This window comes from Pristiophorus japonicus, chromosome 10, assembly GCF_044704955.1.
Source record: "Pristiophorus japonicus isolate sPriJap1 chromosome 10, sPriJap1.hap1, whole genome shotgun sequence".
In the NCBI taxonomy this organism is placed as follows: Eukaryota; Metazoa; Chordata; class Chondrichthyes; family Pristiophoridae; genus Pristiophorus; species Pristiophorus japonicus.
Window position 1 is genome coordinate 165,591,116 of NC_091986.1, and position 25,249 is coordinate 165,616,364.

The 25,249-nt window shown below is 45.8% G+C and overlaps 1 protein-coding gene across 1 annotated transcript in view; it reads right to left on the reverse strand.

Moving 5' to 3' along the window:
• LOC139274846 (2-oxo-4-hydroxy-4-carboxy-5-ureidoimidazoline decarboxylase-like) overlaps positions 1 to 25,249 on the reverse strand; it is a 38,413-nt gene continuing 13,164 nt past the window's right edge. The window contains exon 2 of the mRNA XM_070891546.1: positions 1 to 378. Within this exon, the coding sequence (XP_070747647.1) occupies positions 26 to 378 (353 nt within the window). The 3' untranslated portion in view covers positions 1 to 25. The remainder of the gene's footprint in view (positions 379 to 25,249) is intronic.

Below are 25,249 nucleotides of genomic sequence, written 5' to 3' on the forward strand. Positions count from 1 at the left end.
GGAACATCTCTGCCAACCCTTCTTATTACAGCTTGATGGCCTTGGGTACTTGGTTGAAGATATCCAAAAGACGCAGGTGGCAGATTTTTTTAACCTCCTCAATGCTGAGCTTAATCTCGTGCTCTGGGCTGTTGCGGATCCTGCTGCTGATCTGTTGGATTATGGTGTCCCTGTCATTCATCCTGGCACAGATCACGAACGGGAAGTTGAATCTGTTCTTGTAGGAAGCGTTTAATTCACTGAGCTGGGATCTCTGGCCTGGAGTGAGACTGGTTAACCCGGCTCGGCTCTGCTCACCCTGGGATTCGAGTGACAGTGTTCCTCTGAGCAGATCTCTCCCAGCCAGGTCGGGAATGCACCGTAGGATCCCTTCTTTCCCTTTGCAAATACAAGAGGAAACAACAACTTTAACAATGCAAGTTTTAAATACGACACATTTATTTCGATATTAGTGTCAAACTTTATTCGTTTCGCAATCTGTAGATCTTTCTCACACATTGGTGTTAACGAAATGAACACACAAATATCACAGACACCGACAAGTACATGATTCTTTTACTGATATTTCTAAACACTACCAGGTTGCATATTTAATTCAAACAATCAATTAAAATAGAGAAAGAGACAAAGATTGATAGATGCTGCTGGAACTCATTGAACTTAAAACGATCAGTGTTTTCTAAGCAGCAAGAAGATAGAAAATGTGAAGGAACAGAGAGCTTGAGGGATCCATTTACAGAAATCATTAAAGCCAGTGAATAGGTGCAAAGGGATAATGGAATGTTAGCTTTTATCTGAAAGGGGTTGGAATACAAAGGGATGGAAGTTATGCTACAGTTGTATAGAGCTCTGGTTAGACCACATGTACAGCAGGCACGTTAAAGCACTGGAGAAGTACCACCAAAGCTGCTTCTGCAAGATCCTGCAAATCCATTGGCAGGATAGGTGCACCAGTGTCAGTGCCAACAGTCCCAGCATTGAAGCATTGACCACGCTCGATCAGCTCCGACGAATGGGCCACATCGTTCGCATACCCGATACTAGACTCCCAAAACAAACGCTCTACTCAGAACTCCGACATGGAAAGCGAGTTCCAGGTGGGCAGAAGAAATGCTTCAAGGACATCCTCAAAGCCTTCTTGAAAAAGTGCAACGTCTCCATCTGAGAATCCCTGGCCCAAAACTGCTAAAAGTGGAGGAGAAGCATCCAGGAAGGCGCCGAACACCTCGAGTCTCTTCACTGGGAGCATGTGGAAGCCAATCGCAAACAGCAGAAGAAGCGTACGACAACCCAAGCACCCCACCCACCTGTCCCTTCAACCACCACCTGCCTCACCTGTGACAGAGATTCAGCTCCCGCATTGGTCTCATCAGTCACCTGAGAACTCATATTAGTGTGGAAGCAAGTCATCCTCGACTCCGAGGGACTGCCTAAGAAGAAGAAGATTTAGAGTACTGCATTCAGTTCTGGGCACCGTACTTCAGGAAGGATAAATTAGTCTTGGAGGGGGTACAGCGCAGATTCACCAGAATGATACTGGGGTGAAAAGGGTTAAATTATGAGGACAGGTTGCATAGACTAAGGCTTGTATTCCCTGGAGTATAACCAATGAAGGGATAGAAACATAGAAACATAGACATAGAAAATAGGTGCAGGAGTCGGCCATTCGGCCCTTCTAGCCTGCACCGCCATTCAATGAGTTCATGGCTGAACATGCAACTTCAGTACCCCATTCCTGCTTTCACACCATACCCCTTGATTCCCCTAGTAGTAAGGACTTCATCTAACTCCTTTTTGAATATATTTAGTGAATTGGCCTCAACAACTTTCTGTGGTAGAGAATTCCACAGGTTCACCACTCTCTGGGTGAAGAAATTCCTCCTCATCTCGGTCCTAAATGGCTTACCCCTTATCCTTAGGCTGTGTCCCCTGGTTCTGGACTTCCCCAACATTGGGAACATTCTTCCTGCATCTAACCTGTCTAACCCCGTCAGAATTTGAAACGTTTCTATGAGGTCCCCTCTCATTCTTCTGAACTCCAGTGAATACAAGCCCAGTTGATCCAGTCTTTCTTGATAGGTCAGTCCCGCCATCCCGGGAATCAGTCTGGTGAACCTTCGCTGCACTCCCTCAATAGCAAGAATGTCCTTCCTCAGGTTAGGAGACCAAAACTGTACACAATACTCCAGGTGTGGCCTCACCAAGGCCCTGTACAATTGTAGCAACACCTCCCTGCCCCTGTACTCAAATCCCCTCGCTATGAAGGCCAACATGCCATTTGCTTTCTTAACCGCCTGCTGTACCTGCATGCCAACCTTCAATGACTGATGTACCATGACACCCAGGTCTCTTTGCACCTCCCCTTTTCCTAATCTGTCACCATTCAGATAATAGTCTGTCTCTCTGTTTTTACCACCAAAGTGGATAACCTCACATTTATCCACATTATACTTCATCTGCCATGCATTTGCCCACTCACCTAACCTATCCAAGTCGCTCTGCAGCCTCATAGCATCCTCCTCGCAGCTCACACTGTCACCCAACTTAGTGTCATCCGCAAATTTGGAGATACTACATTTAATCCCCTCGTCTAATTGAGGAGGAAGATGATCGAAGGATTCGATATGGTAGATAGAGAAAATCTATTTCCTCTGGTGGAGAAGTCCAGAACTAGGGAGCATAACCTCAACATTAGAGCTAGGCCATTCAAGGGTGATGTCAGAAACCACTTCTTGACACGAAAGAACTCTGCAACTCTCTCTCCTAAAGTGTTGTTGAGGCTAGGTCAATGGAAAGGGTATTAAGGATTATGGAACTACGGTTGATAAATGGAGTTAAGATACAGATCAGCCATTGAATGGTGGAACAAGCTCGATGAGCTGATTGGCCTTCTCCTATGTTCCTATTTATGTGAATGTGTAAAATATGTAAGTGCACCCTTGTTATCATACAATCATATAATCTTACAGCACAGAAGGAGGCCATTCATCTGGTCATGCCTGTGTTGGCTGTTTGAAAGAGCTACACAATTAGTCCCACTCTCCAGACTTTTCCCCATAAGCCTGCAAATTAGTCCTCTTTCAAGTATATATCCAATTTTCCTTTGAAAGTTACTATCAAATCTAATTCCCCCATTCTTTCAGCTAGTGTGTTCCAGATCTTAACAGCCCTCTGAATAAATTTTTCCTCATTTCCTCTCTAATTCATGTGACAATTATTTTAAATCTATGGGACCTCTGAGTACCGACCCACTTGCCAGAGGAAACCGTTTCTCTCTATTTGCACTATCAAAACCCCCCGTAATTTTGAAAATCTCTATTAGGTCTCCCCTTTATCTACATTATGGCAGTTACTATACTTCAAAAAGTCATTCATTGGCTGTAAAATGCTTTTGAACATCCCGAGGTTGTGAAAGGGCTATATAAATGCAAGTCTTTCTTTCTCTTCTCTAAGGAGAAAAATCCCAGCTTCTCCAAACTCTGCATGTAACTGAAGTCCTTCATCCCTTGTAACATCCTGGTACATCTCCTCTGTACCCTGTCCAGGACCTTGACATTCTTCCTAAAGTATGGTGCCCAGAATCGTATACAATACTCCAGCTGAAGACCAACCAGAGATTTGTAAAGGTTTAGCATGACTTCTTTGTTTTTGTAGTCAATGCCCCATTTAAAAATTCAATATGCTTTATTAACTGCCTTATCAATTTGCAAGGATTTATGAATATGCACCTGAGGGCCCTGTGCTCTTGCACCCCCGCCCGCTCAAAATAGTACAATTTACTGCCACTCCATGTTTTTGCTCCCAAAGTATATCACGTTACACTTATCGCATTAAATTTCACCTGCCATGTGTCTATTTATTAATGCAAGTTCTTTTGCTGTTAATTTTTATTTTATGAGGAAAGAAAGTCTTTCACAACTTTGTGACGTCTCAAAGCATTTTATAGCCAATGAAGTACGTTTTTGGAGTGTAGTGACTGTTGTAATGTAGGAAGTGCAGCAGCCAATTTGCGCACAGCAAGGTCCCACAAACAGCAATGTGATCTCATTTTTTATGTTGGTTGAGGGGTAAATATTGGCTAGTTCTAGGACACTGGGAGAAATCCCCTGCTCTTCTTCCAAATAGCACCAAGGCATCTTTTACGTCCACCTGAGACGGCAGACAAGGCTTTGGTTTAACAACTCATCCAAAAGACGGTAGCCCCAACATTGCCTCAGCTATGCAGTGAGTGTCTAGATTTTTGTGCTTAAATCTCTGGAGGGGGCGTTAACTCACAACCTTCCGATTCAGAGGCCACAGCTGATTCCTTTATCTCTCAGCTGTCGCACTTTGGACAATTTGTGTCCATGTATGCAATGATCAGTGTAACTATATTGTCCGATACATATGTAATCTACAGAGTTGCCAAAATATATTATAGATCAACTTAAATGGGGAATTTGAAAAATGCACGGTCCAATAAGGAACTGATATATTCCCAGTGCACATATGTATCTTGAAGGTGAATGCTTAAAAAAAAGAAATTGAACTCGACCAAATAGGATAAAATATAGGTTGCCTGGAAATAATACAATATCGAGTAGCTTTAAATATTTTCTCAACTTCAAACTCCAATAACAGAAAGTTAAATTTTTTCATTAAAATGTAATAGTTGCATCTGCTAAAATATCCAGTTCCACAAAGTCTTTAATGACCAAAAATGTCACTCTTTCTAGCCCAACCTCTTGATCTGAGTTTGAAAACAATGTGATATGTGTCTACAGTTTTAAATATAATAGCATGATATGACCCTAAAGACTAATGCAATATTTGATGCAATAAACTTAGACCTTGTTTTGTGCAAAGTAAATATATAACATCCAACTGTGTGAACGGTTTCCTGTACACCTCGCAAATTTGTCAGAAAATGCAATCCTGCAGCGCCACTTGGCGCTCAATGAAATGCACAGCCTCAGTTTAAGGCGAAGGAGGAGCTACCTCGAATTCTATCTCTGGACTGCAGTGTCAGTTTGAATGGCGAATTAACACAAGGGGACAGACTTGTTTATGCTGCCGGGACGCCATTCAGATCCAGGAGAGAGCTCTGTGAATGTACTTACTTATTCGCTGTTCCAAGAGAATCAATTTTTAAAGATTAAGGGCATGGACAGATACAAAAATAGTGGGTAGTTTGATAAAGTATGTACAAAAATAGTTGTAGGCGGTCTAAGCAACTCGCTGAACATTTTGTAAATCTAGTTTGACATTGCATTGCAGGTAGGCTGCGTTTATACTACAACTTTAGCCAAAGTTGCAATCTAAATCTGGAGCCTGGGCTCAACCTTACTCAGGAGAAATGTAGTGTGAGACCCCCTAGAGGAATCAATCTCAACAGTTGAACTTGACACCATATGGAGCAGACTTCCTGTGCGGTGTAAATTCTTCATTATTCCACATGCTCACAACTCTCTGAGTGAAGAAGTTTCTCCTCATCTCGGTCCTAAATGGCTTACCCCTTATCCTTAGACTGTGACCCCTGGTTCTGGACCTCCCCAACATCGGGAACAGTCTTCCTGCATCTAACCTGTCCAGTCCCGTCAGAAATTTATATGTTTCTATGAGATCTCCTCTCATTCTTCTAAATTCCATTGAATATAAGCCTAGTCGATCCAGTCTTTCTTTATATGTCAGTGCTATCATCCCGGGCATCAATCTGGTGAACCTTCGCTGCACTCCCTCAATAGCAAGAATGTCCTTCCTCAGATTAGGAGACCAAAACTGTACACAATATTCAAGTTGTGGCCTTACCAAGGCCCTGTACAACTGTAGTAAGACCTACCTGCTCCTATACTCAAATCCTCTCGCTATGAAGGCCAACATGCCATTTGCCTTCTTCACCGTCTGCTGTACCTGTATGCCAACTTTCAATGACTGATGTACCATGACACCCAGGTCTCGTTGCACCTCCCCTTTTACTAATCTGTCACCATTCAGATAATAATCTGCCTTCCTGTTTTTATCACCAAAGTGGATAACCTCACATTTATCTACATTATACAGCATCTGCTTTTATTTGCCCATTCACCTAACCTGTCCAAGTCACCCTGCAGCCTCTTAGCATCCTCCTCACAGCTCACACTGCCACCTAGTTTAGTGTCATCTGCAAACTTGGAGATATTACATTCAATTCCTTCACTTAAATCATTCTTTGAGGCTGCAGGAAAATTAGTTGACAAGGGCCATCCACTTGATATGACTTATTTGGATTTTCAGAAAGCATATGATAAAGTTCCATATCTGTGACTTTTAAAGAAGACAAAAAGCAAAACATTGAGGGATTTGTGCACAGCAGGACACGCACAGAGCTCTGGACCCCTGTGATTATGGCCCAGAAATTGTGGTCAGAGGCTTCCCTTGGGCGGATGTCTCCGACCTGAAAAATTTCTATGAATCTACCTGGTGGTCTGGGGGGTTCGGAGACTTCTGGTCCTTGGGCCTCTATGCGAAGGCCTGCGTAGAGGCTCACATATTCCAGGGACGCAGGTGCTTCATATGCGTCCCTGGGATCACGTGGGGCAGCCCAACCAATCCAAGTAGGGGTATTTCCATTCATTCATTTGATGATTGGAATCATCATAAGTATGAATGGGAATACCCCCCAAAACACACAAACACCTAAAATAAATTTTTTAAAGCGTCACATATTTAAAATGAATCAAAATTGAATTTAATTAATTATTTAAAACAACAATTTTATTTTTTGAAAATTAAATTTACATATTTTAAAGGGTCTAAAAATAAACTTACCTTATTTAACAGGATTTTAAATGTCAAAATTATTGAAAAAATTGTATTTTTCTTTCCTTTAGAAGTCTTACGCTGATAAAAGCAAGCCTTATGCTTTTATCGGTCATAAGAATTTCAAGGGCATTTGCTGGGCAGAAGTTGGGCAAATAGCCGAACGCTCTGCTGCGGAGGCCCTTTACTTCCGGATGTGTGCAATCTGTCAAGCAGATTCTTGACAGATCGCAAGTTCCGGGTTTAGGCGCATGCGCTTCACATACCTAAACCTGAAACCTGCGGGGCCTCTACAGTCACATGCGCACCTCGTATGCACCTGGAGAGGCCATGAATTCAGGGCCTATGCTTTATGTTTAAGAGAGCTGGTGGCAACATCCTCTCTCATTTAAAAGACTCTATACTCAGGGGGAGAAATTCGGGAGTGCCTCATTGAGGGCACTAACTTTTAAAAGTTGAAAAAATTAGCACCAGGCGCTAATGCTTTTCAATTTAAAAAAAAAATCAGGGTTTGCACTCCAGGAAGGAAGTGGAGTGCTAAATCAAGCACTCCTCTTCTGTCCTGGATGCAGGCGGGAAGGTAGATGTGCAGGGCTGCACAATCGGCTGTGCAGCGCGACCGCATTCGGAGGCTTCTTCCCTCCCTTAACGGGAACGGCCATTGCTGCACGCTCTGCAATGGAAAGGCTTACCTGCTCCCTGATGGCAGCCGTGATCGGCTCGATCAGCCTGATGCACTGCAGCGGAGGGCCGAGCTGATCGATCGCAGCCGAATATGATGCTAAACAAAAAGGAGAAACATGAATTGGGAATTTTTAAAATTTAACTCGGCCACCTCAAAAGAAAGAAAGACTTGCATTTATATGGTGCCTTTCATGACCACCAATCTTCTCAATGCACTTTACAGCCAATGAAGTACTTTTGGCGTGTAGTCACTGTTGTAATGTAGGAAACACGGCAGCCAACTTGTGCACCGCAAACTCCCACAAACAGCAATGTGATAATGATCAAATAATTTGTTTCTATTATTGTCGTGTATCTGTAAAGCTTGCACTCCCATGTTCCGCCACCAGGGAGCACATCCCCTGAAGTCCCAAGGGATCCCAGCATTCCTTGAGAGCGCTCTATATAAGCCGGCCCCCAAGGCCTGTTCCTCACCCTGGAGTGTCTGTTACTTTAACCTCCCTTGTGCAGTCTCATCTGTGTTAGGAACACAATAACTGGTGACGAGTATATGAATCCAACGCAAAGATGCAGCAAACTGCGGGCATCCTGGAGAAGTTCTCGGAGGGTGAGGACTGGGAAGCCTATGTTGAATGGCTAGACCAGTACTTTGTAGCCAACGAGCTGGACAGAGAAGGAAGCGCTGCAAAAAGGAGAGCAGTCCTCCTCACGGTCTGCGGGGCACCGACCTACAGCCTCATTAAGAATCTTCTGGCTCCGGTGAAACCCACAGATAAGTCGTATGAGGAGCTGTGTACACTGGTTCAGGAACATCTTAACCCGAGGGAGAACGTACTGATGGTGAGGTATCGGTTCTACACGTGCCAGCGATCTGAAGGTCAGGAAGTGGCAAGCTACGTCGCCGAGCTAAGGCGACTTGCAGGACAATGTGAGTTTGATGGCTACCTGGAGCAGATGCTCAGAGACTTTTTTCTGCTGGGCATTGGCCACGAGACCATCCTACGAAAACTTTTGACTGTAGAGACACCGACTCTCAGAAAGGCCATTGCGATAGCCATTTATGTCCACCAGTGATAACACCAAACAAATCTCTCAGCATTACAAGTGCTAGCAATGTTCATAAATTAACTGGAACTGTGTTTACGAGCAGAAATGTACAGGGCAGAAACCACGAGTCTGCAACTGCCAGCAGGCCTCAGGAGACCCAGATGACTCAGAGTCCGCAACAAAGGATGAATGCAAGACAATTCACATCTTGTTGGCGTTGTGGAGGCTTCCATTCAGCCTATTCATGCCACTTCAAAGGGTATGTTTGCAAGAGCTATGGAACAATGGGGCACCTCCAACGAGCTTGCAGATGAGCAGGCAGTGACTAGTAGGGTACCCCAAGGTTCTGTGCTGGGGCCCCAGCTGTTTACATTGTACATTAATGATTTAGACGAGGGGATTAAATGTAGTATCTCCAAATTTGCGGATGACACTAAGTTGGATGGCAGTGTGAGCTGCGAGGAGGATGCTATGAGGCTGCAGAGTGACTTGGACAGGTTAGGTGAGTGGGCAAATGCATGGCAGATGAAGTATAATGTGGATAAATGTGAGGTTATCCACTTTGCTGGTAAAAACAGAGAGGCAGATTATTATCTGAATGGTGACCGATTAGGAAAAGGGGAGGAATAACGAGACCTGGGTGCCATGGTACATCAGTCATTGAAGGTTGGCATGCAGGTACAGCAGGCGGTTAAGAAAGCAAATGGCATGTTGGCCTTCATAGCGAGGGGATTTGAGTACAGGGGCAGGGAGGTGTTACTACAGTTGTACAGGGCCTTGGTGAGGCCACACCTGGAGTATTGTGTACAGTTCTGGTCCCCTAACTTGAGGAAGGATGTTCTTGCTGTTGAAGGAGTGCAGCGAAGGTTTACCAGACTGATTCCCGGGATGGCGGGACTGACATATCAAGAAAGACTGGATCAACTGGACTTGTGTTCACTGGAGTACAGACGAATGAGAGGGGATCTCATAGAAATGTTTAAAATTCTGACGGGTTTAGACAGGGTAGATGCAGGAAGAATGTTCCCAATGTTGGGGAAGTCCAGAACCAGGGGTCACAGCCTAAGGATAAGGGGTAAGCCATTTAGGACCGAGATGAGGAGAAACCTCTTCACCCAGAGAGTGGTGAGCCTGTGGAATTCTCTACCACAGAAAGCTGTTGAGGCCAATTCACTAAATATATTCAAGAATGAGTTAGATGTAGTCCTTACTACTAGGGGGAATCAAGGGGTATGGCAAGAAAGCAGGAATGGGGTACTGAAGTTGCATGTTCAGCCATGAACTCATTGAATGGCGGTGCAGGCTCGAAGGGCTGAATGGCCTACTCCTGCACCTATTTTCCATGTTTCTATTCAAGCTCTGAAAAACCTGCTAACCACCACATGGCAGAGGAAGATTGGTCCATGGTGGATCAAAGCAATTTCGAGCCTCAGAGAGAGGAGGCAGATGCTGAAGTAAACGGGGTGCACACATTTTCGACGAAATGTCCACCTATAATGCTCAATGTAAAATTGAGTGGCTTACCCGTAGCCATGGAACTGGACACTGGCGCTAGCCAATCGATCATGAGTAAAAAGATGTTTGAGAGACTGTGGTGCAACAAGGCACTCAGACCAGCCCTGAGCCCCATCCATATGAAACTGAGAACGTACACCAAAGAGCTCATCACTGTCCTGGGCAGTGCCATGGTCAAGGTCACCTACGAGGGCACGGTGCACGAACTGCCACTCTGGATTGTCCCGGGCGATGGCCCCACACTGCTTGGAAGGAGCTGGCTGGGCAAAATCCGCTGGAACTGGGATGACATCCGAGCGCTATCACATGTCAATGAGGTCTCATGTACCCAGGTTCTTAACAAATTTCCTTCCCTTTTTGAGCCAGGTATTGGAAACTTTTCCGGGGCGAAGGTGAGTATCCACTTGGTCCCAGAGGCACGACCCATTTACCACAAGGCACGAGCGGTACCTCACATGATGAGGGAGAGAGTAGAAATCAAGCTGGACAGGCTGCAACGCGAAGGCATCATCTCCTCAGTGGAATTCAGCGAGTGGGCCAGCCCAATTGTTCCAGTACTCAAAAGTGATGGCACGGTCAGGATTTGTGGCGATTATAAAGTAACTATTAATAGTTTCTCGCTACAGGACCAATACCTGCTGCCCAAGGCAGAGGACCTATTTGTGACGCTGGCAGTAGGCAACACATTCACCAAGCTCGACCTGACTTCGGCCTACATGACGCAGGAGCTGGAGGAGTCTTCGAAGGGCCTCACCTGCATCAACACGCACAAGGGACTGTTCATCTACAACAGATGCCCGTTTGGAATTCGGTCGGCTGCAGCGATCTTCCAGAGAATCATGGAGAGCCCACTCAAGTCAGTACCACGCATGGTGGTTTTTCAGGAAGACATATTGGTCAGGGGTCTGGACACCGTCGAGCACCTACAAAACCTGGAGGAGGTCCTCCAGCGACTGGATAACGTAGTGCTGCGGCTGAAGAGATCGAAATGCGTCTTCATGGCAACAGAAGTGGAGTTTTTGGAGAGAAAGATCGCGGCGGACGGCATTCGGCCCACAGACGCCAAGACAGAAGCTATCAGGAACGCGCCCAGGCCACAGAACGTCACGGAGCTGCGGTCGTTCCTGGGACTCCTCAACTATTTTGCACCCTCTTAGAAACATAGAAACATAGAAAATAGGTGCAGGCCTGCACCACCATTCGATGAGATCATGGTTGATCATTCCCTCAGTACCCCTTTCCTGCTTTCTCTCCGTACCCCTTGATTCCCTTAGCCGTAAGGGTCATATCTAACTCCCTCTTAAATATCTCCAATGAATTGGCATCAACAACTCTCTGCGGCAGGAAATTCCACAGGTTAACAACTCTCTGAGTGAAGAAGTTTCTCCTCATCTCAGTCCTTATCCTAAGACTGTGTCCCCTGGTTCTGGACTTCCCCAACATCGAGAACAATCTACCCGCATCTAACCTGTCCCGTCCCGTCAGAATCTTGTATGTTTCTATGAGATCCCCTCTCATCCTTCTAAACTTCAATGTATAAAGGCCCAGTTGATCCAGTCTCTCCTCACATGTCAGTCCAGCCATCCCGGGAATCAGTCTGGTGAACCTTCGCTGCACTCACTCAACAGCAAGAACGTCCTTCCTCAGATTAGGAGACCAAAACTGAACACAATATTCCAGGTGAGGCCTCATCAAGGCCCTGTACAACTGCAGTAAGACCTCCCTGCTCCTATACTCAAATCCCCTAGCTATGAAGGCCAACATGCCATTTGCCTTCTTTACCGCCTGCTGTACCTGTATGCCAACTTTCAATGACTGATGAACCCAGGTCTCGTTGCACCTCCCCTTTTCCTAATCTGCCACCATTCAGATAATATTCTGCCTTCGTGTTTTTGCCCCCAAAGTGGATAACCTCACAATTATCCACATTATACTGCATCTGCCATTGCTCACTCACCGAACCTGTCTAAGTCACCCTACAGCCTCTTAGCATCCTCCTCACAGCTCACACCGCCACCCAGTTTAGTGTCATCTGCAAACTTGGAGATATTACACTCAATTCCTTCATCCAAATCATTGATGTATATTGTAAAGAGCTGGGGTCCCAACACTGAGCCTTGCGGACCTCCACTAGTCACTGCCTGCCGTTCTGAAAATAACCCGTTTATCCCAACTCTCTGCTTCCTGTCTGCCAACCAGTTCTCTATCTACGTCAGTATATTACCCCCAATACCATGTGCTTTGATTTTGCACACCAATCTCTTGTGTGGGACCTTGTCAAAAGCCTTTTGAAAGTCCAAATACACCACATCTACTGGTTCTCCTTTGTCCACTCTACTAGTTACATCATCAAAAAATTCCAGAAGATTTGTCAAACATGATTTTTCTTTCATAAATCCATGCTGACTTGCACCGATCCTGTCACTGCTTTCCAAATGCACTGCTATTTCATCCTTAATAATTGATTCCAACATTTTCCCCAGCACTGATGTCTGGCTAACCGGTCTATAATTACCCGCTTTCTCTCTCCCTCCCTTTTTAAAAAGTGGTGTTACATTAGCTACCCTCCAGTCCATAGGAACTGATCCCGAGTCGATAGACTGTTGGAAAATGATCACCAATGCGTCCACTATTTCTAGGGCCACTTCCTTAAGTACTCTGGGATGCAGACTATCAGGCCCCAGGGATTTATCGGCCTTCAATCCCATCAATTTCCCTAACACAATTTCCCACCTAATAAGGATATCCTTCAGTTCCTCCTTCTCACTAGACCCTCGGTCCCCTAGTACTTCCGGAAGGTTATTTGTGTTTTTCTTCGTGAAGACAGAACCAAAGTATTTGTTCAATTGGTCTGTCATTTCTTTGTTCTCCATTATAAATTCACCTGAATCCGACTGCAAGGGACATATGTTTGTCTTCACTAATCTTTTTCTCGTCACATATCTATAGAAGAAAGCTTCTATAGAGTCAGTTTTTATGTTCCCGGCAAGCTTCTTCTCCTACTCTATTTTCCCCCTCTTAACTAAATCCTTTGTCCTCCTCTGCTGAATTCTAAATTTCTCCCATTCCTCAGGTTTGCTGCTGTTTCTGGCCAATTTATATGCCTCTTCCTTGGATTTAACACGATCCTTAATTTCCCTTGTTAGCCACGGTTGAGCCACCTTCCCCGTTTTATTTTTACTTCAGACAGGGATGTACAATTACTGAAATTCATCCATGTGATCTTTAAATGTTTGCAATTGCCTATCCATCATCAACCCTTTAAGTATTATTTGCCAGTCTATTCTAGCCAATTCATGCCTCAAACCATCAAAGTTACCTTTCCTTAAGTTCAGGACCCTAGTTTCTGAATTAACTGTGACACTCTCCATCCTAATAAAGAATTCTACCATGTTATGGTCACTCTTCCCCAAGGGGTCTCGCACAACAAGATTGTTAATTCGTCCTTTCTCATTACACATCACCCAGTCTAGGATGGCCAGCTCCCTGGTTGGTTGTTCGACATATTGTTCTAGAAAACCATCCCTAATACACTCCAGGAAATCCTCCTCCACCGCATTGCTACCAGTTTGGTTAGCCCAATCAATATGTAGATTAAAGTCACCCATGATAACTACTGTACCTTTATTGCACGCATCCCTAATTTCTTATTTGTTGCTGTCCCCAACTTTACTACTACTGTTTGGTGGTCTGTACACAACTGCCACTTGCATTTTCTGCCCCTTGGTATTCTGCAGCTCCACCCATACCGATTCCACATCATCCAAGTTAATGTCCTTTCTTACTATTGCATTAATTTCCTCTTTAACCAGCAATGCCAACCCGCCTCCTTTTCCTTTCTGTCTATCCTTCCTAAATGTTGAATACCTCTGGAAGTTGAGTTCCCAGCCTTGGTCACCCTGGAACCATGTCTCCGTGATGCCAATTACATCATACCCGTTAACTGCTATCTGCGCAGTTAATTCGTCCACCTTATTCCGAATACTCCTCGCATTGAGGCACAGAGCCTTCAAACTTGTCTTTCTATTACACTTTGCTCCCTTAGAATTTTGCTGTAATGTGGCCCTTTTTGCTTTTTGCCTTGGGTTTCTCTGCCCTCCACTTTTACTTTTCTTCTTTCTATCTTTTGCTTCTGCCACCATTCTACTCCCCTCTGTCTCCCTGCATAGGTTCCCATCCCGCTGCCATGTTAGTTTAACCCCTCCCCAACAGCAAACACTCCCCCTCGGACATTGGTTCCGGTCCTGCCCAGGTGCAGACCGTCCGGTTTGTACTGGTCCCACCTCCCCCACAACCGGTTCCAATGTCCCAGGAATTTGAATCGCTCCTTGCTGCACCACTCCTCAAGCCACGTATTCATCTGAGCCATCCTGCAATTCCTACTCTGACTAGCACGTGGCACAGGTCGCAATTCTGAGATTACTACTTTTGAGGTCCTACTTTTTAATTTAGCTCCTAGCTCCCTAAATTCATCTTGTAGGACCTCATCCCTTTTTTTACCTATATCGTTGGTACCAATATGCACCACGACAACTGGCTGTTCACCCTCCATTTTCAGAATGGCCTGCACCTGCTCCGAGACATCCTTGACCCTTGCACCAGGGAGGCAACATACCATCTTGGAGTCTCGATTGCAGCCGCAGAAACATCTATCTATTCCCCTTACAATTGAGTCCCCTATCATAATAGCTCTCCCACGCTTTTTCCTGCCCTCCTGTGCAGCAGAGCCACCCACGGTGCCATGGACTTGGCTGCTGCTGTCCTCCCCGATGAGTCATCCCCTCAACAGTACCCAAAGCAGTGTATCTGTTTTGCAGGGGGATGACCACAGGGAATCCCTGCACTACCTTCCTTCCACTGCTCTTCCTGTTGGTCACCCATCCCCTATCTGACTGTGTACGCTGTTCCTGCGGTAAGACCAACTCACTAAATGTGCTATTCACGTCATTCTCAGCATCGTGCATGCTTCAGAGTGAATCCACCGGCAGCTCAGTGCCGCAATGCGGTCCGTCAGGAGCTGCAGGCGGATACAGTTCCCGCACACGTAGTTGTCAGGGACATCGGAAGAGTCCCTAACTTCCCACATAGTACAGGCGGAGCATAACACGTGTCTGAGCTCTCCTGCAATGTCTTAATCCTTAGATTAACTTAATTTGGCAACAAGGCTAAAAGGCTACTTACTGATAAAGAAAAGAAAAAGAAAAACTACTTACCAATTACTTACCCCTTTGGCTGTGATGTCACCTTTCGATTTCTTTCTACTTCTTTTTTGCCTTCTCTCCCTGCTGCAGCTGCACTGGCTGGCCTTTATAGGCCTCCCCCGGACTCCCGCACTCCCTCTCCGACGAAGTCCCGATGCTGCTCTGCCGACGCTAGGCCTTTATAGGCCTCCCGAAATTCCCGGACTCGCGCTGCTCCGAGCTCCCGCCTCTCCATCTGCCTCTCGACACAGCCGCTACATGTGTTATTGCGTAAAGTTGAGAACTGGATATGGGGAAAAAGCCAAGTAATTGCTTTTGAGAAAGCCAGAAACATTTTATGCTCCAACAAGCTGCTTGTATTGTATAACCCGTGTAAAAGACTCGTGCTAGCATGTGATGCGTCGTCGTACGGAGTCGGGTGTGTATTACAACAAGCTAACGTTGCGGGGAAGTTGCAACCTGTCGCCTATGCCTCCAGGAGCTTGTCTAAGGCCGAGAGGGCCTACAGCATGATTGAGAAAGAGGCATTAGCGTGTGTGTTCGGGGTAAAGAAAATGCATCAGTACCTGTTTGGCCTCAAATTTGAGCTGGAAACCGATCACAAGCCCCTCATATCCCTGTTCGCTGAAAACAAGGGGATAAATACTAATGCCTCAGCCCGCATACAAAGGTGGGCACTCACGCTATCAGAGTATAACTATACCATTCGCCACAGGCCAGGCACCGAGAACTGTGCAGATGCTCTCAGTCGGCTACCATTGCCCACCACGGGGGTGGAAATGGCGCAGCCTGCAAACTTGTTGATGGTGACGCAGCCTGTAGACTTGGAAGCGTTTGAAAATGATAAATCACCTGTCACGACCCGCCAGATTAGGACTTGAACCAGCCAAGATCCTCTGCTGTCCCTAGGAAAAAACTGTGTACTGCATGGAAGCTGGGCCAGCATCCCCGTTGAAATGCAAGAGCTAATCAAGCCATTCCAGCGGTGAAAGGACGAGCTGTCCATTCAGGCAGACTGCCTGTTGTGGGGTAACCGTGTAGTGCTACCCAAAAAGGATCTCCACAGCACACACCCGGGTATAGTAATGATGAAAGCGATAGCCAGATCCCATGTGTGGTGGCCCGGTATCGACTCTGACTTAGAGTCCTGTGTACGGCAATGCAGCGTGTGTGCTCAGTTGAGCAATGCGCCCAGAGAGGCACCATTAAGTTTGTGGTCCTGGCCCTCCAGACCATGGTCGAGGATCCATGTTGACTATGCGGGCCTGTTTGTCGGTAAAATGTTCCTGGTGGTGGAGGATGCTTTTCCAAAATGGATTGAATGTGAAATAATGTCAGGAAGCACCGCCACCGCCACCATTGAAAGCCTGAGGGCCATGTTTGCCACCCACGGCCTGCTTGACATACTGGTCAGTGACAATGGCCCATGTTTCACCAGTGCCGAATTTAAAGAATTCATGACCCGCAATGGGATCAAACATGTCACCTCGGCCCCGTTTAAACCAGCCTCCAATGGCCAGGCAGAGCGGGCAGTACAAACAATCAAACAGAGCCTTAAACGAGTCACAGAAGGCTCACTCCGAACCCACCTGTCCCGAGTACTGCTCAGCTACCGCACAAGACCCCACTCACTCACAGGGTGCACCTGGCTGAGCTATTCATGAAAAGGACACTTAAAACCAGACTCTCGCTGGTTCACCCCAACCTGCATGATCAGGTAGAGAGTAGGCGGCAGCAACAAAATGTAAACGATGGTCGTGCCACTGTGTCAAGGGAAATTGATCTGAATGACCCTGTGTATGTGCTAAACTATGGACATGGTCCCAAGTGGATCGCGGGCACGGTGATAGCTAAAGAAGGGAGTAGGGTGTTTGTACTCAAACTAGACAATGGACAAATTTGCAGAAAGCACCTGGAGCAAACGAGGCTGCGGTTCACAGGCTGCCCTGAACAACCCACAAGATACACCACCTTTTGCGAGCCCACAACATACATCCAAAGGATCAACGATACCACCCCGGACCAGGAAATTGAACCCATCACGCCCAACAGCCCAGGCTCACCCAGCAGCCTACAGGGCCAACAACACGCCAGCCCAGCGAGGGCACAGCCAACACACCAGAACAGACATTTGTACTGAGGCAGTCCACCAGGGAAAGAAAGGCTCCCGACCGCCTCACCTTGTAAATAGTTTTCACTTTGACTTTGGCGGGGGGAGTGATGTTGTTTATCTGTAAAGCATGCACTCCCATTTTCCGCCACCAGGGAGAGCATCCCCTGAAGTCCCAAGGGATCCCAGCATATAAGCCGGCCCCTCAGACCTATTCCTCACTCTGGAGTGTCTTAATAAAGACTGTTACTTTAATCTCCCTGTGTGCAGTCTCATCTGTGTGAGGAACACAATAATTATATTGATTGAGGGATCAATAGTGGCGTGGACACTGGGGATAACTCCCCTGCTCTTCAAAATAGTGCTATGGGATCTTTTACGTCCATCTGAGAGGGCAGATGGGGCCTCGGTTTAACATCATCTGAAAGACAACACCTCCGACAGTGTTGCTCTCCCACAGCACTACACTGGAGAGTCAGCCGGGATTTATGTGCTCAAGCTCCTGGAGTGGGACTTGAACCCACAATCTTCTGATTCAGAGGTAAGTGTGCTACCCACTGAGCCACAGCTGGCACTGACTGCTGCCTTTAAGTTTCACCCCTAAAGCGCCCAGCTTCCCATTCAATGCCTCCTGCAACTGTCGGTGTTTTCGCCTGGCGATGCTGCAGGGGGCAGAACCAAAGTTCGGGTCCGGGGTGCTACTGGGGCGATGCACACGGCAATGAGGTCACGATCACCAGGCAAATGAGATTGGGGTGCAGCATCCTACCGCCACTGGAAATCTTCCGCCAAATTTAGCAGGAGTCGTTCATCCTGCTGCGCTCGGTCAGTAAGAGGTCAGCTCCCCATTATTGCCCCCACCCCCACCAGAGGCAATAGTGGGAGGTGCTAAGGTGGCCAATTTCTAGGTCTAAGTTTATAAAGAGCCTAAGTGGTCCAAACCATTTGGCTTCCTCATGTGCTAGGCACATTGATCAGGGTGATTCATGAGTTATTTTGATACTTTTGCATTGGTGTGCAGCCAAAACCACTTCATATTGACTTGAAAGTGCCAAAATATCGGCAGTAGTAGTCATAAAGTTCCCAAATATAGCTGACGTGGGAAATTGAAGTGTCATATTGTTGCAGCAGAGAGGTTCTATTGAGATGTGGGTAGAGATGTTTTATATCTATCCTTGGAGTGCTTGATGCTGACATTGGGTGCCTCCCTAGTAGTAACATCGCTGATCTCTTCATTACAAAAATGGAAACATTTTTTTTTAAATCTGTATTATGCAAGGATGCTTCCAGAATTGATCTTGCTTTCACTGCAAAATAGAAGATTGAGAGAGGGATGTGGTCTAGTTCTTTAAAATACTGAAGGATAATGTAGATGCAAAGTAAAGGATGGGGTGAGGCCATGGAATGATTTCAAGACAAAGTCAAGGATTTTAACATAAGTCAGCGAGATAGGAATGATAGTGAGTGGGACTTACTGTAAGATACAATATGGCCAGCTGAGTTTTGAATAAGTTAAAGCTTATGGAGGAAGGAAGGCCAGCAAAGGGAACATTGAATAAGTTGAGTCTATGGGTGACAAAAGTGTTGGTAGGGATTTCAGTAGCAGTCGGGATGTTATAGGAGTGGAAAAGGGTGATGGTGCACAGGTAGGAGTAAGTGCTCTTGGTGCTGAATAGGATGTAGGCTTTAATACTCAGTTCTCGATCGAATGTGATGCCAAGGTTTCACAGAGTCTGGTTCAGCTTGTGAGAATGGGGGGAAGGTGGCATCAGTGGTCAGGGAGCAGAGTTCATGGTGCAGGCCATAAATTTGCGGCTGTTCAGCTTGCTGATAATGATGCCAACCCCAGAATTACACACAGGTTTAGTACACTAAAGGTCTTGCAGGTGGTCCAATCAGAAAATCTAGGTGCTTCCTCCCACACACCAGGCTGGTAGGCCTCAGCTGTTCCTTTGCGTTCTCCAATTGTTTCAGCAGCCATTGCTGTTTTATCGCTATCAGAGTGTTAAATGATAAGGGTATTAAATCATCTAGGGCTCAAGCCTCATCCAGATTGCACCAACTGCTGCCTTACAAGCAGCAATACCATGAACAACTCCAAGAGAGAAGGAATTAGTCTCTCATCTGTTATTTTCCAGCACCATCACAGTGCCACCACAAATGGTTCCCAACAAGTTAACAATTGTTTATCTTCACTAATTTATGCATTTTGACTTAAATGGCTTCAGGTAGAAAATGTCATGTTTTGGTTGATAACATTTTTGGAAATAATTTCAAATAATTAAAATATTAAAGAACTATAGTACGGATACAATCTGAATTTGTCATCTATATAGAAGCAAGTCACTGCAATGCAAAAGACACATGGTGCCCCCCAGTGACTGATTATAGCATCACAGACCGGATATTTTATTGAAGGATACACAAGAAGCATATTTAATAAAACGAATAATACAATATATTAGCAACGTACAAAGTGTCAATTTATAATACTAAAAATCTGAGCCCCTCTAATTATCACATTCTGTGAACTGATTAATATATTAGCTGAGGTCAAAAAATGAGACCTTGTTTCCTACATTGATCTGTTAGCTGAAACCAATGCTGAAGCTTCTTTACATACACTACAGAAAGAGAATGTAATGATGAGCAAGCATAGTATCACTGCCTGGAAATCTCTGGTACAACTGCATTTTGAATGTAAATTCTTGAGATTTTGCTGCTCAGTCTTAGTCTAGTGCTGCTTAAGGTCCATGCACAACATTGGCCCATTCCAGACCTTGTTCGTCAGGTTGTTCCAGGCTCCACTTCCTAGCTTCACACCATGACATGATCTGCTCCATTACCTTGTGGAGTGGAGGAGTGTTTCTCTTCTAGTCTCCAAGTGATTCGGGCTGAAATACTGATGAGTATCTCTCCTGGCTTCAATGATCTGATTACAATCATTCTTAGATATTAGTTGCGGCTCAGTGGTAGCTCACTTGACTCTGAGTTAGAAGGTTGTGGGTTCAAGTCCCACTCCAGAGACTTGAGCACAAAATCTAGGCTGACACTCCAGTATAGTACGAAGGAACTGCTGCAATGTTGCAGGTACCATGTTTCAGATGAGATGTTAAAGCAAGGCCCTATCTGGCTTTTCAGATGGACATAAAAGATCCCATGGCATTATTTGAAGAAGAGTAGTGGAGTTCTCTGTGATGTCCTGGCCAATATTTATCCCTCAATCAATATTACTAAAAAGATTATCTGGTTATTATCATATTGTTGTTTGTGGGACCTTGCTATGTGCAAATTGGCTGTTGCATTTCGTACACTTCAAAAATACTTCATTGTGTGTAAAGCGCTTTGGAACATCCTGAGATTGTGAAAGATGCTATATAAATGCAAGTCTTTATTTTCTTTTCTACTTATCATTCATGCACCATTCTCGTTACTCAGTGGCCAATTGAGGCCAATGTCCAGTATTAGTTGGTTGACAGATGTGTAGTTTCAAGATGATGCTGTCAGGATAGTGCCATGTATCTTCCCGCCAGCCTCCCCAGATGTCTGCACATGTGGCAGAAAGCAACCAGGACTAGGCTGCCCGTGCAGCAAGGTACAACCAACAGAAGATCTTTCTGGTGCTCAGGGTCTGGAGACAGGGACCACCTCAGTCCCAAAAGGCCGTTGCAAGAATGCAGGACCCATCCATATATCCCTTTCATCGAGGGAGTACCGAAGAGAAGCAAGAGATTAAAAAGGTGCACCGAGAGAAATGTGATGGAAAGAAGGAGTAGGAAGCTACACAAATCTTTTGGCATTAAAAATTTGATTGCAATACAGGTATTTGCACAATATATTTGACTTTAGGTGTGCACAGTGGTCAAGACATCATAAATGAGAGATATGGAATCTATTGGTGATAGTGTCTGTACATCAATGTATTTAGTGGGTTCGGAAAGGATGGACATGGACAGGACTTAAATATATCCTGCAGCCAGCAAAAAGCGATCCCCTCATCGACAAGGTGCAACTTGCATCAGATCCATCTAATGCTCAGGGCACAGAGACAGGAATCCCCTCAGTTCCAAAAATCCCTTGCAAGAATGCAGCAGCCAGGCATGTCACACCTTACCATCAACGGAGAAGCACTGAAGAGAAGTAAAGGTTAGAAAAGGTGCACAACTGCAGGCATCAAGGGTGAAGTCTGGGGTGAAGAAAGAGTAGGGAATTACACAGATCTTTTGGCAATAAAAGTTTGATTGCAATACAGTTATGTGTGCAGTGTTTATGGCTTTGGTGTGCATCCTGGTCAACACAACATAAATCAGAGACATGGAAACAGTTTGTTATATATTGTTGGGTTGGGAAAGGAGAGGCATGGACAGTACTGTTGTTGCAGCGGAGTATATAGGAATTATGAGAAATATTAGATGGGTTTGAAATCTTACAGCCAGAAAAGGGCTGTCCTCTGTCCCCACTTCCTACAGTGATGGGTTGTTGCCTAATCAGTCTGCTGCCCTTGTGCACCTTCCTATTCCTCTTCTAGGGCATCGACGAAGCGGCCTCTTTAAAAACATATAGCACGCTACCACCATCATTGAAATTCTGGTTGGGCTATATTTGATACAGGCATGGATTTCAGAAAGTGAATTCTCTGATTGATAATGATGCTGGTGGCAGCATGGTTATCACTCAAACAATGCTCATCTTGTGTCTTTGGAAAGTGTACAGGATCCAGCCAGTGACTGGTCTTTCTGGTCCAAAGAGTGGTAAAATGATGAACTGACTCAAAATGATGATGTTGTAACAGCAGATTGGGAAGATGCACGATGTGTGCTAGTGGTTCTAAATCAGCATACATCCAGTAAATGGTAACTTTTCCCATTGTTGGGATTGTGAAAGGGGCACTAATGGCTACATGGGTGACTCCTTGGCTTTTTGAAAATCCTGTTACACAGTAAAGCAGCAGCCATGTGATAATAGTGCCGCACATCTGTGATGAAAATAGTTAATCCTAGCAAACGATGCATCTCTTACTTACTTGGTGCATCCATACTTCTGACTGCAGAAATTCAGGATGGTGGTGATCTTTACAGCCACCGGATGGGTGGTGCCTGTCTGTGGTGGAAGTGGCCTCTTGGGCTGATGCCTTTACATAGCATTATTGATTGAAGGAGGCATAGCTTCCACTAGCGCTCAGGGAGAGATAGGAGTATGTTAGTCAGTATATGTGACTGCAAAGATACTGGCAGATGAGGGCCAGGCATGGCCTGTATTGCATGGCCTGTATTGCCAGATGAGCCCACATTCCCTGCGCTCATATCACCTTCCTCCAAAAAAATAGAAATCAAAGTGTATTCCCAAAGGAAATCTCATTGCCGCATCTGTAGAATTAAACTTGTAACCTCAATTGTGTTGCAGCATGGTTCGTCGGGTGGGGGGGAGGGGGAATGACTGCTGGGGGTGGTGAGCCTTGCTGGGCTGCTGTGGGTGGTGGGTTCTGCTTCGTAGTCAACCGCTGGGTCAATTGCCACTGGTGTGTGTGTTGGAGGGTCGAAAAATGTAGAGTCTATTGTGGGTTGTTCTGGATAGTCCATAAATCTGAGTTTGGTTTGGTCCAAGTGTTTTCTGCAGGTGAGTCCACTTGGGACCTTGTCCATAGTTCAACACAAATATAGGATCATTTACTTCAATTTCGCATGACACATTTGCGCGATCATGATATGTATTCTGTTGAAGCCGCCTTCTCCCTACCTGTTCGTGTAGATCTGGGTGGACTAACAAGAACCTTGTCTTAAGTGCCCTTTTTATGAGCAGTTCAGCGGGAGGGACCCCAGTGAGCGAGTGGGGTCTTGTGCGGTAATTAAGCAGGACTCGGGATAAGTGAGTCTGCAGTGAGCCTTCAGTTACCCTTTTCAAGCTCCGCTTGATTGTTTGAACTGCTCGTTCTGCCTGACCGTTGGACGCTGGTTTAAACGGGGCAGACGTGACATGTTTGACCCCATTGCGGGTCATGAATTCCTTGAATTCAGCACTGGTAAAGCAAGGCCCATTGTCACTTACAAGGACATCAGGCAGGCCATGTGCGACAAACATGGCCCGTAAGCTTTTAATGGTGGCAGCGGACGTACTTGCCAGCATTATCACACATTCAATCCATTTGGAGTAAGCATCTACAACCACTAAAAATATTTTTTCCAAGAATGGGCCGGCATAGTCGATATGAACCCTCGACCACAGTTTGGAGGGTCAAGACCATAAACTTAGTGGTGCCTCCCTGGGTGCATTGCTTAACTGGGATCATGTATTACATTTGTGCACACAGAACTCTAAGTCTGCATCAATACCGGGCCAGCCCATGTGGGATCTGGCTATCGCTTTCACCATTACAATGCCTGGGTGGATACTGTGGAGATCACTAATGAAAGTGTCCCTGCCATTTTTTGGAGCAACTATCCAATTGCCCCATAGAAGGCAGTCTGCCTGTATAGACATTTCATCTTTGCGCCACTGGTATGGCTTTATTTCTTCCTGCATCGCTAACGGGACACTAGACCAACTCCCGTGTAGCACACAGTTTTTTACTCAGGACAGTAAGGGGTCCTGGCTCGTCCAGGTTCTAATCTGTCGGGTGCAACAGGTGATTGCTCACTCTCGAATGCTTCCATTACCATAACTAAATCTGCAGGCTGTGCCATCTCCACCCCGGTGGTGGGCAATGGTAGCCTACTGAGAGCATCGACATAATTTTCTGTGCCTGGCCTGTGGCGGATGGCGTAGTTGTATGCAGACAACGTGAGCGCCCATCTCTGGATGCGGGCCGATGCATTCGTATTAATCCCCTTATTTTCAAAAAAGAGGGATATAAGCAGCTTATGGTCGGTTTCCAATTCAAATTTGAGCCCGAACAGATATTGATGCATTTTCTTTACCCCATAAACACACGCTAACGCTTCTTTTTCAATCATGCTCTCACCCTTAGACAGACTTCTGGATGCATAAGCAACCGGTTGCAATTTCCCAAATTCATTAGCTTGTTGCAATACACACCCGACCCCGTACGACGACGCATCACATGCTAGTACCAAACGCTTACATGGATCGTACAACACAAGCAATTTGCTAAACATAACAGCTTCCTAGCTTTCTCAAAGGCATTTTCTTGGCTTTTACCCCATACCATTCATCTCCCTTATGCAGTAAGGAGTGCAGGGGTTCTAACAATGTGCTAAGACCCGGTAAGAAGTTATCAAAATAGATCTGGTGTCTTAGAAACGACCGCAGCTCCGTCACGTTCCTTGGTCTCGATGTGTTCTTGATTGCCTCCGTCTTCGAATCGGTGGGCCTGATGCCATCCGCCGCGATTCTTCTCCCCAGGAACTCCACTTCAGGCACCAGGAAAATGCACTTCAAGCGTTTTAGCCTGAGCCCCACACGATTAAGCCGACTAAGAACCTCCTCCAGGTTCTGCAGGTCCCGACCTGTGACCAAGATGTCGTCCTGGAAGACCACGGTGCACAGGACCAACTTCAGCAAGTTTTCCATGTTCCTCTGGAATACTGCCGCGGCCGATCGAATCCCAAACGGGCATCTGTTGTAAACGAAACAACGTTTGCGCGTGTTGATGCAGGTGAGGCCTTTCGACGATTCCTCCAGCTCCTGCGTCATGTAGGCTGAGGTCAAGTCCAGCTTCGTGAACGTTTTTCCTCCTGCCAGCGTCGCAAATAGGTCGTCTGCCTTTGGTAACGGGTATTGATCCTGCAGCGAGAAACGATTAATAGTTACTTTGTAATCACCACAGATTCTGATGGTGCCATCTCCCTTGAGGACTGGAACGATCGAACTGGCCCACTCATTGAATTAGATCGGCGAAATGATGCCCTCTCGTTGCAGCCTGTCCAGCTAGATCTCCACCCTCTCTCTCATCATGTAA